The sequence below is a fragment of the Danio rerio genome, chromosome 8, assembly GCF_052040795.2.
Source record: "Danio rerio strain M-AB ecotype USA chromosome 8, GRCz13ab, whole genome shotgun sequence".
Lineage (NCBI taxonomy): Eukaryota > Metazoa > Chordata > Actinopteri > Cypriniformes > Danionidae > Danio > Danio rerio.
Window position 1 is genome coordinate 53,393,414 of NC_141028.1, and position 16,349 is coordinate 53,409,762.

The following is a 16,349-nucleotide window of genomic DNA, read 5'->3' on the forward strand; positions in this document are numbered from 1 at the left end:
AAATTTAACCTACATAAGAAAGTGTGTTATGTAGGCTAATTTTCTTTTACCTTTTTGTCTCAGCAAGGGAGTAATTATTATATGTTTTATAATTATTTAAAGATATATATTGTCTCATAGATTAGACAATACACTTGCATGGTCTGGGTTGTCAGCCAAATCTACACTTCAACTACACTACATTATTCCTCCAAATTTGACTTTCTTAAATATTGAAATAAATCTAAACAGATCTGAAAATTTAGTTGATTTTATTTTAGATTTTAAAATTGCATTGCTTTCAATTACAATCAATATAATACAATCCTGTTCTAGTTTAAACAACTAAACTATCATATATCTATAAATGCATATAGAAACTCACAATTATAAATTGTCTACTCATTTTAGTTCATATAGCTATACAGTACAGTTTATATATTACCAATGAAGTTTGCATTGCTCAAGCAATCATATTGTTTATCCATTATTGTTTCATAATATTTATTGTAACCATACCTCTGCATTCTTAACAAAGCATATCATTACTCCATATTAGACTGTATTGTTTGGTTATCATTTTGTTATTTTCAAAATGCAAATTTATATATAAACAAAACAACAAATGCATATCTCTATATGAAAACGTATAGCTAGGCTACAATTAACCATTACAGTATCCAACAACTTGTGTTTTTAATTTTTTTAATTAAATGAATCTAAATTAATTTGCAATAGAGCTTTTGCATATCTGGAATTATTTGGTGAGTGTATCAATTCTGCATATTATATAGTGAGTTTATAACTCACTTTATGATACATTAATCTAGTGTTCATATTTAGCGTAATCTAATTAAAATTATATATATTTATGAACAGGACATTTAATAATCTGGGAACGTTGACTTCAAATGTATTATGTGGTCATGTATCTTTCATCCCCACCTACTGAACGCATTAGGAACAACAGGGGTGTTAAGCTGTGGGGCGTAAAACTGCCTTGTTTGTAAAACTGCCTGGATCCAAGTCTGCAGACGCCCCATATAGATTCTAGCCGCCTGCCTTGAACTCTAGCCTGGACTCTGACTCTGATATTCGCCGCCTGCCTCTGACCCATGCCTGCATTCATACTGTGATTACCTGCCGTTGATGCTTCAACGTAACACGATTGCGTTTGATGTGAGTTCACACGCATGACATCTGTGTGCTTGTGTTTATTAAACCGTGTTTAATAAATCTACTGCAAATGGATCCCTCTGTGTCAGCCCCTTCGTTACAGAAGCAGTGTGTTTGAGGTTTTCCCTAAATACTGTTCTACAGTTGGGCCTTCAAATAACTCAAATGTTGTCAATTAGTCAATCAGAAACTTCCAAAACCTTGACACCATCATCTGAGCTTTTTCAGAGGCATAATAATCTTATTGTATGTAAATTTGACTTTCAAGAAAAGTTATAACAATTTCTCAAAAAAATATCTCTCTCATAATAATAATAATCTATTAAGCATAACAGAAATAAATTCAATGATCCTAACTCACCTAAAAGAGAAAAAGTGTAGTCACATTAACATCTGACTAAAAAAAGGGGCAAACACTGAAAAAAGTTTGTCCAAAAATAATTGCACAAGGGTATTGGGGTCAGAAAATCTTAAATTACAACAGCCTGCTTCACAAAACAAAGTCAAACTCTCTTCATTCATTTATTCATTTTCTTTTCGACTTAGTCCGAAAAGAAATGTATTAATCTGGGTTTGCCAGAGTGAAATGAACCGCCAACTTATCCAGCATGTTTTACGCAGGGGATGCCCTTCCAGCTGCAACCCATTACTGGGAAACACCCGTACACTATTATTCACACACATACACTATGGCGAATTTAACATTCAATCCAACTATAGCGCATGACTTTGGACTGGGGAAACCGGAGCACTTGGAGGAAACCCACACGAACACGGGGAGAACATACAAACTCCACACATAAACCTCTTTAACATTATATGTACATGCTGAATCACTGATATCTGTTGGTTTGCAGTCCTAACGTTCAATTTCAAACACTTAATTTAATTTTAAGATCTGAGGTGAACTATCTGCTGCTGCTTACAGTAGTACAGTAATAAATATCACGTAAAATGTCACATTATCAGCATTTAACACTGAATAAAGCACATGAGCTGTACCTGAGGCAATGGCTGTTTACCTGTGAGAAATAGAAGCATAAAAGTTTCTAGAATAGTAATTTCAGGTGTCGGTTAGGACAAAAACAGTTTTTGGATGTCAGATGTCTCACCTTGAATGCAGAAAACAGCCTTGTCACCATCTAACCCCATCTGTAGTCAATATACAGCTGACTGGGTGAGGAGTTCTGTTTAGGCATTTGTAAAGGGTCTGTTGGTGAAGTTTGCTCCTCGCCAATGTCGCCTCTGTCTTGCTTGGTTTGGGACTTGTGGAGCTCCTCATCGTTGGATTTGGTCTTCTGTGTTTTGGCTTTAAGCAGTGACATTCACATTACACTGAACTAAACCGCTTCAGTCCAGTTGTCACAGTTGAAGTTCAGTTTAATCTGCTAGAACTATGTAAAGCTGTTTAACACAATCTACATTGTAAAAAGTGCTGTAAAAGTCAGTTGAATCAGTTGTGAAGTATACAGGCATCACTGTGCCATTTTGTAAAACCTGAAACAATATAACGCCATTGTTTGGCAACCTCAACTGCTAGGTGAAGACAGGACAGTTCAACACTTTAACTATAGGAGTGCATTAAGTTAATATTGAACGAAATGAAAACACTTTATATGTGAAAAGTATTCATTTTTATTCATTACATACAGAACAAGCATTTATTTACAATCTCCAAATATAAACCAAAAATCTTCTTCTCTTCATCCAGATAAAAACGCCGGCCCCCTTCAGCTCCTCCTCTTTATCAAACCACAAACACCGGCCCCAAACAGCTCCTCCTTTCCACGCAACCACAAACACCAGCCCCATTCAGCTTTTTCTCTTCGAAAAGCCACAAACTGCCCCATGTTCGTGGCTTGACAAAGTTTCTGGCTGAATATAAAAGAGGAGCTTAGTGTTAGCGGCTGGATGAAGAGGAGGAGTTCGGTGTTAGTGGATCGATGAAGAGGAGAAGTTTGGTGTTGACGGCTGGATGAAGAGGCTGGATGTTCTGATCTTCTTAATCTTTTCGTCTGTTGTTTGGCTTCAGGATGAAGACCTGGAACCACCTCTGGTGAAGGATCTCGTCAAGTGAAAGCCGCTTGTCTGGCTTACTCTGCAGACACGAGCAGATCAGATCTACGGCTTCTGTGAAGAAAGAAGGGGGAGATGTCAGGTTATTAGAAAACTTTAGGGTTGGTGTAAATGATCACATGTTTTAAGATCCTGTTTCATCATCCACATGCGCTCACCTTTGGATAGGTCTTCAGGCTGCCAGGTTCTTTTGACAATCTTGTGGAGCTCCATATGAGGGTAGCGTCCACACAGCATCCTGAACAACAGTTTGCCTAAAGAGTACACGATTGCAGGCTTGGCGTGGAACCTTCCCTTCTGATAGAACTCCGGGGGAATACAAGCCCTTGAGCCTGGAAGAAAGAGAAAGATTTAGTCCCAATGCAGTTAGCTTTTTCGCTAAATATCCATATTAACAAAATAACTTCACCTAAATTGTGGCCATTATCATACATACCCCAAAATGTTTTATAGCCAGTGTCCTTCATGCGGCTTCCGGTGCCAAAGTCCATCAGTTTGACCTGCAAGGTGTGGGGGTTGATGAGCAGGCTCTCCAGCTTGATGTTATTGTAGACTCCCCTTTCGCAGCATGCGTTGGCAGCAGTGATCACCTGGTGCATCACCACTCGTGCTTTCGCTTCGCTGATTTTGTTCCCGCAAGAGGATACAAACTGGTCCAGGCTCACAGCTGCTTTGGGATGCTCCAGCACCAGTATGTATTGGTCTGGTGCCTCATACCAGTCCAGCAGCTGTATTACTTGAGGAACCTTCGGACCTCTGCTCATCATAGTCATCAAACCGACCTCTTGTGGAACAGTCTTGTCAGATGGTTCCTGCAGGAGAGATAATAGACGTATTAGTGAGATGTGATTGAACTGAAGTGGAGACTATTTTTAACAATGTTGCGAGTGTGAACTTACAATCGTGATCCTTTCCATTGATTTGCTCTTCTTCACGCATTTGATATCCACCTGTTGACCAAGAGAAAGCAAAAGTTAATACACACGATCCAGTCATGCGGCATTCATCAAATTTACATTTCAAGGGAAAAGCACAAAATCTTTCTGTTATGTCTGAAACAAACCATTCGGCAATCCGACAGACGAATTCCCTCATAGATGACTCCTGTTGATCCTTGACCAATCAAGTGATGGATTTTATAGTCCTGGGAGATTCTACCTGTAAATAAAACAAAGAAACAAACAATGAAGTACATTTTTAAGCATAAACCAACAAAAATGTGAGCGAAGACTGCTTTAGAATAGCTCTATTTTAATAAACTATTATTATTGAAGGTGCCTTATAATGGACTGGTTCAATCAGATCAATTGTCTGATATCTATATTATAGGTATATTATGGCTTAGGTATGTTTAAAAATCTGTTCATTTATTATTCTGACACATAACTATATAGGAACTTTCTGCTGTATGGATATTGCATGCTAAATTTGATATATCATGCAGCCCCAATCTGAGCCATGTTATGGTAGACAGACACTCAAACGTTTGAGCTTGGCATGCACGGGTCAGGTTCAGTGGTTTAAATAATCTCAAACACTTCACATCAGTACTTGCTGACATATAAACCTGGTCAGATTCACAAAAAAGCTTGATTAGCTAAAAATGAATATGATTAAAAATGTTTTTAGTGCAATTCTTAAAAAAAAAACACTTCAGAAATATTTTCTTAAAGGAACATTTTTCTCATGAATACAGTTAAGTTATAGTATAGAGCTATTCGTAATAACATATTCTGTAATATGATATTTTTGTAATATGTTCACTCAGAACTTAAGTAACTATCATTATCATATGCAGTGGAGTAAAAAGCTCAATATTTAGTTTGGGATTGTTATATAACTTTTAGTGAAGTACAATATACTTCAGGATAAAAACACCTGATAAACTGACCTGTATTTCCTTCCCAGTTGAATGTGGTTTCCTGTTCTGTTTTCCAAAAATCCGATGAGGAAGATGTGCTGTCCTCGGACACGCTGGAGTCCTCGCTGGAAGCGTTTTCCTCATCGTTGTGGTGTTCAGCGGTCAGCGAAGACGCACAAGGATGCCTACTGTGCACTGAAGCGCGGTCAGATTCGCTGATGCCCGCGGTACCCAGCGAAGACGCACAAGAGTGCCAACTTAACACTGATGCGCGGTCAGATTCACTAACCGGGGTGCCAAGCGAAGACGCGCACGAGTGCCAGCTGTGCATTGAATCGCGGTCGGATTCGCTGTTTCCCGCTATGGTAAGAGAAGATCCAGAAAAGTCCCAGTATTCAGTGTCGTCGTGCCGTTCAGTTTCTGTTGACGGGGTCTTCACAGGGGTCTGGATAGACACGCGCCTGTTGACCCGCTCGTCATGAACTGTCCTCGGCGACACACACGCAGCTTCGCCGTCAGGGGATCTCTGAGGCTGTGGGCTGCTCAGCTGGATCTGTGGGGCTGTGGTTCTAGTTCTCTTGAATTTCCGAGAAAACCATTTCCAGAGCCTCTTAAGTTTCTTCTCTCTTGTCTGTGGTGCTGGGCTTGGTGAAACACCAGCTCCAGTGTGAATGTGGGAGATGAACGTAGCGTTGCTCGGTCCGGCTTCGTCATCAGAACATCTCCGGTGCTCGAGGTCGCCCTCGGATGTGCACTGGTTCTGCTGGGCTTTCCCGGATTTCCGAGAGGCCCAGTTACAGAACTGTTTTACTCTCTTTCTAACTCGTCCCATTGCTTTAGGTTTCTTTCCAAACTCGAGAGAATTGTTATCAACGGCGAACTGAATATTTGTAATATCACAATCAACTGAAAACTCCATAAATCAGACGTAAAACGCAGATCTATAGTGATTCGGTGCAGCTCGCTCGAGTTGTTGTAAGAGAATGAGCCGATCTGCCGTCTACATCATTATAAGAATACGATGGAACGTTTGACGTCATGGCTCATTTGCATACAGCAGCGCAAGGCAGCGCCATTCAAAAGAAAATAGATGTTTTCTACCGAAAATGTAAATCTTAGCTGTGTTTAAACACATTTCTTCTTTTCTTAAAAGTTTCTTATTACATTTTACAATATCTCGTTCGTCAAATTTCGAGCTGGAATCACTCACAAACATTAATTATTTATTGATAATCGCAATTATGTGGGGAGGGGGTGTGGTGTTTAATGCTTGATTTCCCTGAAGGTTGTCAATACGAGATGTGTGTTTGGTTGGGCGAGAGTCTTTCCTTTATATAGTGTTAAAATCGTTTGATCTGATCTGTATTAAACAATATAACTACTACTTATAAAAATATGTTCACGTAAATTTGACCCGCCCCCCTCTTTTCTCCCTCGCCCGTAATGGTTCAATCCTAGATGCATGATGGCGCCCAGCGGTGATAAACACTGTTAGTGCTCTAAAGACACATTTTTCTTGTGAAATTGGTGTTTGTGACTACATATAGCCCAAAAGTAAAGTCAGATTAGACTCATAGTGTGTATTTAAAATAAATAATCATTTTAATTTGATTGTAATGCATAAATGAGCACTTCTTTAACCAAACTTTTTCGTATGAAGGGGCCAAAAACCAAAAACTGAGAGCCGTGGCCGAAGGTAAATATACCAAACTATAGTTGCCATGGATAGTTTCCTCATTTATTTCATAATATTACAAAATAAATCAAAAGCATTACTTTAAATTGCATTACTTAATGCAGGATAACATTTTAAATGATAACTTGTTGCAATAAAAACATAATCACATTTATTTTGACTTTGCTCATCAAAGTCTCTGTATTTTCAGCTGACAGTACATTTAAACAAAATCTGACTTAATTTATACCATCTAATTAAAACATTTAATTTCACTTAGCTTTTAATATTAAAATAAGCAAAGGTTACATTAAATTTGAATTGACAATCTCGAAACCATCTCATTCATTCTCCCTCTCTTCTCAGATTAGATGGTGGGCCAAATCAAAGCTTACCATGGGCCAACTTTGGCCCTAGTTTGAGCATCTCTGAACAATAGTTATTGTGAAAAGCGCCATACAAATAAACTTGAACTGCACTGAGTGTACATGCCTGTGCTGGCACATGGAAGTTGCATTTCAGGTATAGCCTACTTCAGTGGTTCTCCAACTGTGGTACGTGGGCTTCCTTCTAGTGGTACGTGGAAGAATTAAATATGTCATATGTACATGCTACATATATTTCAAAATTTATTAAAAATGATTTATATATGAATATGACATGTAATAATAATTATTATATTACAAATAGCCTATGTTTCTGAGGTCCAGGCAACATTTCCAGATGTTGATGAATTGGCTATACTATATGCTAACACTTTACATTTAAGTTCAGCACTTTTCTTTGCACTTTAAGAACAGTAACCTACCATTTTTAACCTTTAAAAGCACATTTTAATTAAAATGTTGACATTTTTAGTTGCTTGTTTGTTTGTTTTTTACATATAAGCACAGTACAGTGTTAATGTTCATACTATTTATGTTTAAACTGGCTGACATCAATAAATATTCTTAATAACAGGAATTAATCTGCCACGTTTTTAACTGTGCAGAGCTGTAGCAGCTTTACTGTGCTGTACTGCGCTACTGTATTTCAATACTGCTCATTATGGTGGTACTTGGAGAGACAATTTGTTTCTGAGGTGGTCCTTGATGAAAAAGTTTGAGAACCACTGGCCTACTTTATTAGCAGCCAAAATTGTAAAGCAAAAAGAAAACACTGTTGCTATTTTAAAACACTTTTACTAATGTTGTTATTGCTCTATATGGACTTAATTATTATGTATGATCCTTCCTTGTGAATATAAAAGCAAATGTAAAATGTATGTGCAATGTATTTTTGTAATACGCAATTATTGCAATCTTGAAATCTCGAAAACAACACAAACCCATTTGTGTATTGTTACAGGTTGAAAGCACAAGTGTGCTATAAAAACAACCATGTACAGTCTCATAAACCCTTTGCATGTAAAACTACATTGTTGCACAGCTTCACATCTGCATTGTACCACCAAAACAGAAAAGCCACCGCCAATTCAAAAACTTTAGAGCTAAAATTTCAGTTATTTCCTTTCATTAAATCGAGTATTTTAATATCTCAGTCATGACAAAACTGATGATTTTGCTCACAGAACAAGATTATGAAGCTATCTACAGAGTTCTTTCTCTGTTTTCACTAGATATAGTCTAGCTACACACAATAATACAATATGCAACAGAGAGACTGACTGAGAATGTGATCTGCCTTCATTTCTGTACTAGTTGGAAGTGTATTTTAGGAAATTCCATCATTTGCTCAAAGCCTTTAGAACTGATTATTATACATTATTATATTATATATAGTATATTTTGTATATATAGCACAAAAGAGTAATTACAAAATTGCATAAGCACAAAATAATTCTCTGTGTTGCACAGCAACACCCCAAAAATAATTGTATGGGTCTAAATTAAGGTTTGTTTAATGCCAAAAATCATTAGAATATGTAAAGATTGGGTTCAAGGAGGACATTTTCTACTGTAAATATACCAAAACTTATTTGTTTGATTAGTAATGTGTGTTCTAATCTAGTTTGGACAACTTTAAAGGCGGTTTTCCCAATATTTAGTTTTGTTTTTGTTTGTTTTTTCACTTTCCGATTCCAGATTGTCATATATCTTGGCTAAATATTATCCTATGCTAACAACCGTACATCCGTGGAAAACTTTTATTTATTTTTTTTGTCTCATCTTTCAAAATTTGACCCTCATCACTGTTTTTTGGGGGGATTTCCCTGCTTACTGGAGATGTATTACTGTCCTGATAATGATTGTCTTTGCATGACATTCATGTATGACTGTATTAAGAGCTGACAGTAGTTTGCAGCATACTGTGGTGTATGGTTTTACATGACAGTATTAATCACATGCAGCATTAATATTACACACACAGCTGTTTAAAGTTCAGATGGCACTGATGTTGAATGCTGCTGGTCAGTTCAGGTCTTTGTCCAGTAGAGGTCAGTCTGTCGTCTTCATCAGAGCCAATTATTAATGTAGATGTAAATTTGTAAATTTGACAGTTCATATTCACAAAATGAGGGGAAACACAAATATGATTTAACTTCTAAATGTGAAAACTGCTCCAGCATTTTACTATCTGTATTGATTAATCTACATGTTGTTTTAGCAAAAAACAAATAATAATATCATAGCAATTGTGTTATATTATATTGAGTGTCTTAAATAAGTAATTTCAAATAAAAGATCTTTTCATATACTCCACAAGAGCAAATAATATCATTTATTAAAATAACACCCTCTTAAATATTCACCTGGATGATCCATGAGTGTTTTTTTTCTGTTTTTCCAGAAAATTCTCCTGGACACTGTTTTGTCTTCAGTATTGACCGTATGATTTGAGAATTCATCTTGTCACACCAAGGACAACAACGCAACTATTACAGAAGGTAAGAACATGAACTGATGCACTCACTGACTTTATACCTTCTCAAAATATTGTAAAAAACTGATGTTGTTGAAAATAAGAGAAGTAATACAGGTTCCATATGTATGATCCATGTCAATTTATTAGAGGACATGTTCTATGTTACACCCCGTAATAATATTCTTGTTAAGTTGCTAAATTTTAGTAAATGCTCTACAGTTCACTTTAAAACTGTGTATATATATATATATATATATATATATATATATATATATATATATATATATATATATATATATATATATATATATATATATATATATATAGTTGCATGTGTGGAAGTAAACACTAAACTTCAAGCAATCATTCATCCAAGAGGAAGATCATCTTGACCATGTCATATGGCAGCAACTCAATGCATTTAGGCACATGGTCAAGACGATCTTCTGCAGTTCAAACCAAGCATTAGAAAAGGGAAGAAAGGTGATTTAAAGAGCACCTAGGTTACCCCTTTTTTCAGATTTAACATGAGTCTTTTGTGTCTCCAGAATGTGTCTGTAAAGTTTCAGCTCAAAACACCCATCAGATTATTTATTAGACGTTTTATAAGATTCTATTTTAAAGCAGTTGTGTTGTACTGCACCTTTAAGGCTAGTCCTCCCCGCCCACCGTTTCTGCGTGCCTTAATCTCCTCCCTCGGCTGCGTCAGACAACAGACAGACATAAAGAAGGAAGATCTCACGTAGCGTTTGTGAGAAATACTTTAGTAAGAACTTTACCAATGAGTGTTTGATACATTTGTAGTGGACTTGTAATGCTGAGTCACACACAATGTCGTTACGCACAGTTCACGCACACACACAGATACACACACACAGAGACACACACACACACACACACACACACACACACACACACACACACACACACACAGACAGACAGACAGACAGTGGGCGTGTTTAGCTTTGCACTCTTTTTGCACACAAATGTGACAGGATATTATTTTTGTTTATATGTATTTAAGTATTTTGTAATACGTTTTTTTCTTCCCCACACCTGTTATATTTTTGCTTTATTATCATTTCCAGCTGTGTTTTTGCAACTCTTGTAATGTTCCTGGATATGGAATATATCTGAATATGTATTATTACTTCATGTAATGTTTCAAAACTTATAATAATAATGATAAACAAAGTCTCTTCTGACTAACCCAAACTCAACTTCTCCCATTTCTTCTGATTTGTATCTATAATATTGCTAGAATCCCTTATAAATAATGCAATTTTCACTTGCATGGTTACTGATTTACAAACACTCATCAGTATTTTATCTGGAACAGTCAGGATGTTTCGTATAAAAGCAAATCTCTATTTTTAAATGGTTGGTTTGAGAAAAGTATTTTGACTGTATCTCAGTTATTCAGAAGGTCTTCTCTTAAATTATAAAGAGTTTTCATGCAAGTTTGGTTCCCCGGTGAATTTACCATTGTAATGAATGCAATTCCTAAAGGTGTTATAATGCTTTTTAGAGGCTATGGTGGAGATCCTGTGTTTCGTCATAGAGGTAAGGTTGATTTTATATTCAGATATTCAGAAATTCTCCTCAATAATATAATTTCAGAAAAGTGTTCTTCGCTAATTCTAAATAGGGAAAGCATATTAGCCGCTAATGACTATCGAAGTTCAGCATTGTTCACAGTGAATTAGATTGTGTTATTGCTGTTTAGTAGTCGTACTTGCATGCTAATTACAATTGAATATTCAAAGTAACATGGTAAACAATATAGAGACTGCTAAATGAACGAATGTGCGAATATAAAACCAACTTTACCTTTTTCGTCTGTGCCATTGCACTCCTTGGAAACATCAGTGGGAAAATGTTTTCTTCCTCACCTAAATAAAAAATCAGGTCTCTCTTTCAAAAAAAAATTGTAACAACCCAATATGTGACGCTTTTTTTTGATAGATATGACCAGATTCAATGGAAAAATAAATTTGGTCTTTGTCTGTAAAATATATAATAACAAACAATTTAATTTAAATTGTTTAAACAGTAATTTAAACTGATACACAGATTTTACCCAGCCAAGACATTTTTGAAAAGATTCACAGGCCTATCTAAAGGGGTAATGCTGCCAACTGATGAGCAACAATAAAATCGACGCATTTACCTCTTCCCAACTGGGAAAACCAGCAACAATCAAGAATGTGCGAACATTAAACCAACTTTACCTCAGTCAATAATGTGCACTTTTTCAGCTGCTTTGAAACTATAATTATTATGAAAAGCACCACACACATGAACCTAAATGAATTGACAAATTTAATATATAACTAGATACCCTTTAAAAACCTCTTTCGGTTGACTTTGATATAAACTGACACTAAAAATAGAAACACTAAACAGTTATTTATTAAAATATGCAGTGGTCAAGCAGCCAGCTTTACCGTAGCAATACTGTTCCTAAGGTATGTGTACGATTTTTTTGTTTTGTTCTTAGAACAACAATATCTCCAACAGAAAAAATAATGTTTTAAATTGTAAAAAAATCTGTGTTTTTTGATACAAATGAAGACAGCAGAAGTCAATAATTTATTTAGCCTGACATATTTACTGTTCCAAAATATATGAGCACAATACTGTGATATTTTTATTCAAGGTTATCATACCGTCAGAATCTTACACCTGCCCATGCCTTCTTAAACACAACATTAGCACTATTTATTTGACTGTCAACAATGATATACTTTGACATTCATTGTCCGCTAATATGATTTCACTATTTATAATGTTCAAAGAATACTTTCCTGAAATTATATTATCAAAGACAGTCTAAATGTGAGAATATAAAACCAACTTTACCTCACTCTTTACATATATTGAACCTCTCGAGAAGAAATAAATATATTTTTTTATAAATATATCTTATAAAAAGGACTGTAGTGAAGTCCCACTACATTCAAGATTTTAGCTGGCTGAGGCGGCCAAATATGGATCTGATTTCAGTTAAGAAAATCAAGAGTGGAGAAGAGATTTGTCACCGACTCGGTCCCAGTCATTCCCCTCGCTGACCAGCAGAGGTCACCATCTCCGGACTTCTAACCATTACGTCATCCTTCTCACTCAGATCCCAGCACACCTGTTCTCCATCTCACTAATGACCCACGTACCACATATAAGCAGCTCACACACTCACTTCATTGCGAAGTCTTGTTTAGCCCCGGCCAGCATTTCTGAGCGTTCTATCCTGCCTGATCTCCCGTTTACCACTTCAGCCCGTTCCTCGACTCTGCTCTGTCTTCCGCCTGCCCTTGACCTAAAGCCTGATTACACGGACTCTGATTCTCGCTGCCTGCCCCTGACTAAAGCCTGTATTACGGACTCTGAACCACGCTGCCTGCCCTTGACTCAAGCCTGGTAATCACTTTGCCTCTGTTATCTGCTAATCATCGTTGAGTTGTATGTTGTATGTTCGCACAACCGTGCGAGGTGTTGATGTTTAAGTGTGACTTAATAAATACTGCAAAATGGATCCCTCCGTGTCAGTCTCCCCGTTACAGAAGACTTCGCCCAACACGGATCCCGCAGCCATCCAGGTTTTGTCTCACGAAGTCACCACACAAGCTCAGGTATTGTCAACACACCAACAACAACTAACACACCTAACTCAGTTAACAGATGAACTGGTGAAATCCCTCCAAAACCTGCAAGCTGCTGCCACTGCGCAACCCACCGCCAACTACCCTCCAAGTCCACTTGTTGTTGCGCAACCCCCGATGACTTCCGGAGTTCGATTGGCTTTTCCTGACAAGTTCTCAGGTAACCCAGCAAAATGTAAAGGCTTTCTATTGCAATGCAAACTGTTTATCGCCCAACAACCCCATCTGTTTAAGGACGAGAACGGGAAAATTGCTTTTGTGTGCTCACTGCTCACTGGGAAAGCGCTAGACTGGGCTACTGCAGTTTGGCCAGACAGTACCCCGATATTTCCCTCGTTTAATGACTTTCTCAAACGTTTCTGCACTGTGTTCGATCATCCGGAGGGTGGTCGTAACGCTGGCGAGGAGCTATTGTGTATCCAACAGGGAGATCGCTCCGCAGCTGAGTTCGCCCTGCAGTTCCGCACCTTGGCAGCGCAAACTGGCTGGGCTGATGATCCACTTGTCACGCTCTACAGAAGGGCTCTAAAGCCAGAATTGCAGCGAGAGATGGCATGTCGTGACGATGGGAAAACTCTGGATCAACTAATCGAGCTTTCCATAAGGTTAGACACTCTCCTCCGCACTCGCAATCCGCTCTGCTCAATTGCTTCCAGTCCTGTATCCCCTGAAACCTCCGCTGAACCCATGCAATTGGGTAGAACCCGTCTGAACCCAGAAGAGCGAGAACGACGGAGAAGAAATCACCTGTGCATTTACTGCGGACTTCCAGGTCATACGAAGGTTTTATGTCCCAACAAGCCTCTCCCTAAAACCCTCTCGGTGAGTGCAACCACTATGTTCACTACCACTAATAATGTTGTGAATCTGCCTGTCACTTTGAGAGATGATGGAAACGAGATTGAGACTATGGCCATGATCGATTCAGGAGCCGCTGGTAACTTTATTGATTACACGTTTGCCACTACTCACTCCATTCCTCTAACCTCCTGTGATTCATCCATAGCCATCACTGCTGTAGATGGGCGCCCTTTGGGAGAAGGACGTATAAAATTCCAGACCCTGCCAGTCTTGCTTCAAACAGGCTCTCTTCATGAAGAAGAAATTTCCCTTCTTGCCATCAACTCCCCTAAACACTCTGTGATTCTCGGGTTACCATGGCTACAACAGCATGACCCTCAAGTCTCTTGGAGAACTGGTGAGATCATAAAATGGAGCAATCAATGCTTTACCCAATGTCTGCATCCTGTTTCCCCTATCCAGATCAACACAATCAACAAGACCGAAGACTCTGAACTCCATCATGTTCCTGATGCTTATCACGATCTAATTGAAGCATTCAATAAGCAGAAGGCTACTAAGCTCCCTCCTCATCGTGATAATGACTGTGCCATTGAGCTGCTACCCGGCACCACGCCCCCTCGTGGTCGCATATTCCCTCTCTCACAACCTGAAACTGAGGCTATGAAGAAGTACATCTCTGAGGAGCTAGAAAAAGGATTTATTCGACCATCTACTTCTCCCGCTTCAGCAGGGTTTTTCTTCGTCAAGAAGAAGGATGGCAGCTTACGCCCTTGCATCGATTACCGAGGCTTGAATGAGATCACGGTCAAATACCGCTACCCATTGCCATTGGTTCCTGCTGCCCTGGAACAACTCCGATCCGCCCAGTATTTCACTAAGTTGGACCTCCGTAGTGCATATAACCTCATCCGCATACGACAGGGAGACGAGTGGAAAACCGGGTTCTCTACAGTTGACGGCCACTACGAATATCTCGTTATGCCCTTCGGCCTAGCAAACAGTCCTTCCGTGTTCCAGGCATTCGTAAATGAGATATTTAGAGACATGCTCAACAAATGGGTAATAGTATATATTGACGACATCTTGATCTATTCCAATTCGCTATCTGAGCATATCCAGCACGTTCGGGCAGTGCTCAAACGTCTCATTGAAAACCAGTTGTATGCGAAGAGCTCCAAGTGCGAATTTCACCAGACCTGCATCTCATTCCTTGGCTATATTATCAGTCCAGAAGGCGTGGCCATGGACCAACAAAAGGTTGACTCTGTGACACAATGGCCACAACCCGAAACCATCAGGCAACTACAACGATTCCTGGGCTTTGCTAACTTCTACAGACGCTTCATAAGGAACTTCAGTTCAGTCGCTGCCCCACTGACCGCCATGGTCAAAGCTAATAATGCTCGCCTTAAATGGAACCCCGACGCTGTCCGAGCATTTACCCAGTTAAAGACTCGCTTCTCCAGTGCACCTATTCTGCGTCATCCTGATCCCGAACAACCCTTTGTCGTCGAAATTGACGCATCAAACACTGGGATTGGAGCCATCCTGTCCCAGCGATCCCTAGTGAATAAGAAGCTCCATCCCTGTGCCTTCTATTCTCGCAAGCTTAACTCCGCTGAACGGAACTACGATGTGGGAAACCGAGAACTCCTCGCCATGAAAGCTGCGCTAGAGGAATGGAGACACTGGCTTGAGGGCGCAAAACACCCTTTCATCGTCATCACTGATCACAAGAACCTAGAATACATCCGGTCTTGTAAACGTCTGAATCCTAGACAGGCAAGATGGGCGCTGTTTTTCACCTGATTTGACTTCCAAGTCACCTATATCCCTGGTTCGAAAAACATCAAAGCAGATGCTCTGTCCCGCCTCTCAGACGATGAGACCTCTGAAATCCCTGACGAGCCCATAATCAAAAGTCCTCTAATTGTCGCTCCCATCCAGTGGGATATAGATCAGGAGATCCTCCAAGCCGCCGAAAATAATCCTTCTCAGCAGCCCTGTCCGGAGAATAAAATCTTTGTCCCCCCGTCGCTCCGAGAAAGACTCATCTCCGAGGTACATGACCACCCCAGTTCCGGTCACCCAGGCAGCACAGCCACTGTGCAAATGATTCAATCCCGCTACTGGTGGTCATCCATACACAAGGATGTAATCAACTTCATTAACAAATGCTCACCCTGTCAGATGTCCAAGCACTCCCGTCACCGTCCAGCTGGATTACTCCAACCCCTGGAGGTGCCACATCGTC

The 16,349-nt window shown here is 39.0% G+C and overlaps 1 protein-coding gene across 1 annotated transcript; it reads right to left on the reverse strand.

Moving 5' to 3' along the window:
- Positions 1-2,766: 2,766 nt before the first annotated feature.
- LOC147842855 (uncharacterized) lies at positions 2,767-6,079 on the reverse strand. The gene is made up of 6 exons (XM_087265477.1): positions 5,123-6,079; positions 4,295-4,389; positions 4,131-4,181; positions 3,668-4,043; positions 3,390-3,563; positions 2,767-3,285 (listed from the first exon to the last, which is right to left on the reverse strand). The coding sequence occupies exons 1-6, from the start codon at positions 6,009-6,011 to the stop codon at positions 3,158-3,160; spliced, it is 1,713 nt and encodes a 570-aa protein (XP_087121603.1). The 5' UTR covers positions 6,012-6,079; the 3' UTR covers positions 2,767-3,157.
- Between the last annotated feature and the right edge of the window lie 10,270 nt (positions 6,080-16,349).

Bases quoted from the DNA above. Each gene is read 5' to 3' on its own strand.
- LOC147842855 (XM_087265477.1), bottom strand. From the start codon at position 6,011: ATGGAGTTTTCAGTTGATTGTGATATTACAAATATTCAGTTCGCCGTT. The intron at 4,044-4,130 runs GTAAGTTCACAC...TCTCTCCTGCAG, and splicing joins CAATGGAAAGGATCACGATT to GAACCATCTGACAAGACTGT. The intron at 3,286-3,389 runs GTGAGCGCATGT...CTTTCTTCACAG, and splicing joins GCCTGAAGACCTATCCAAAG to AAGCCGTAGATCTGATCTGC.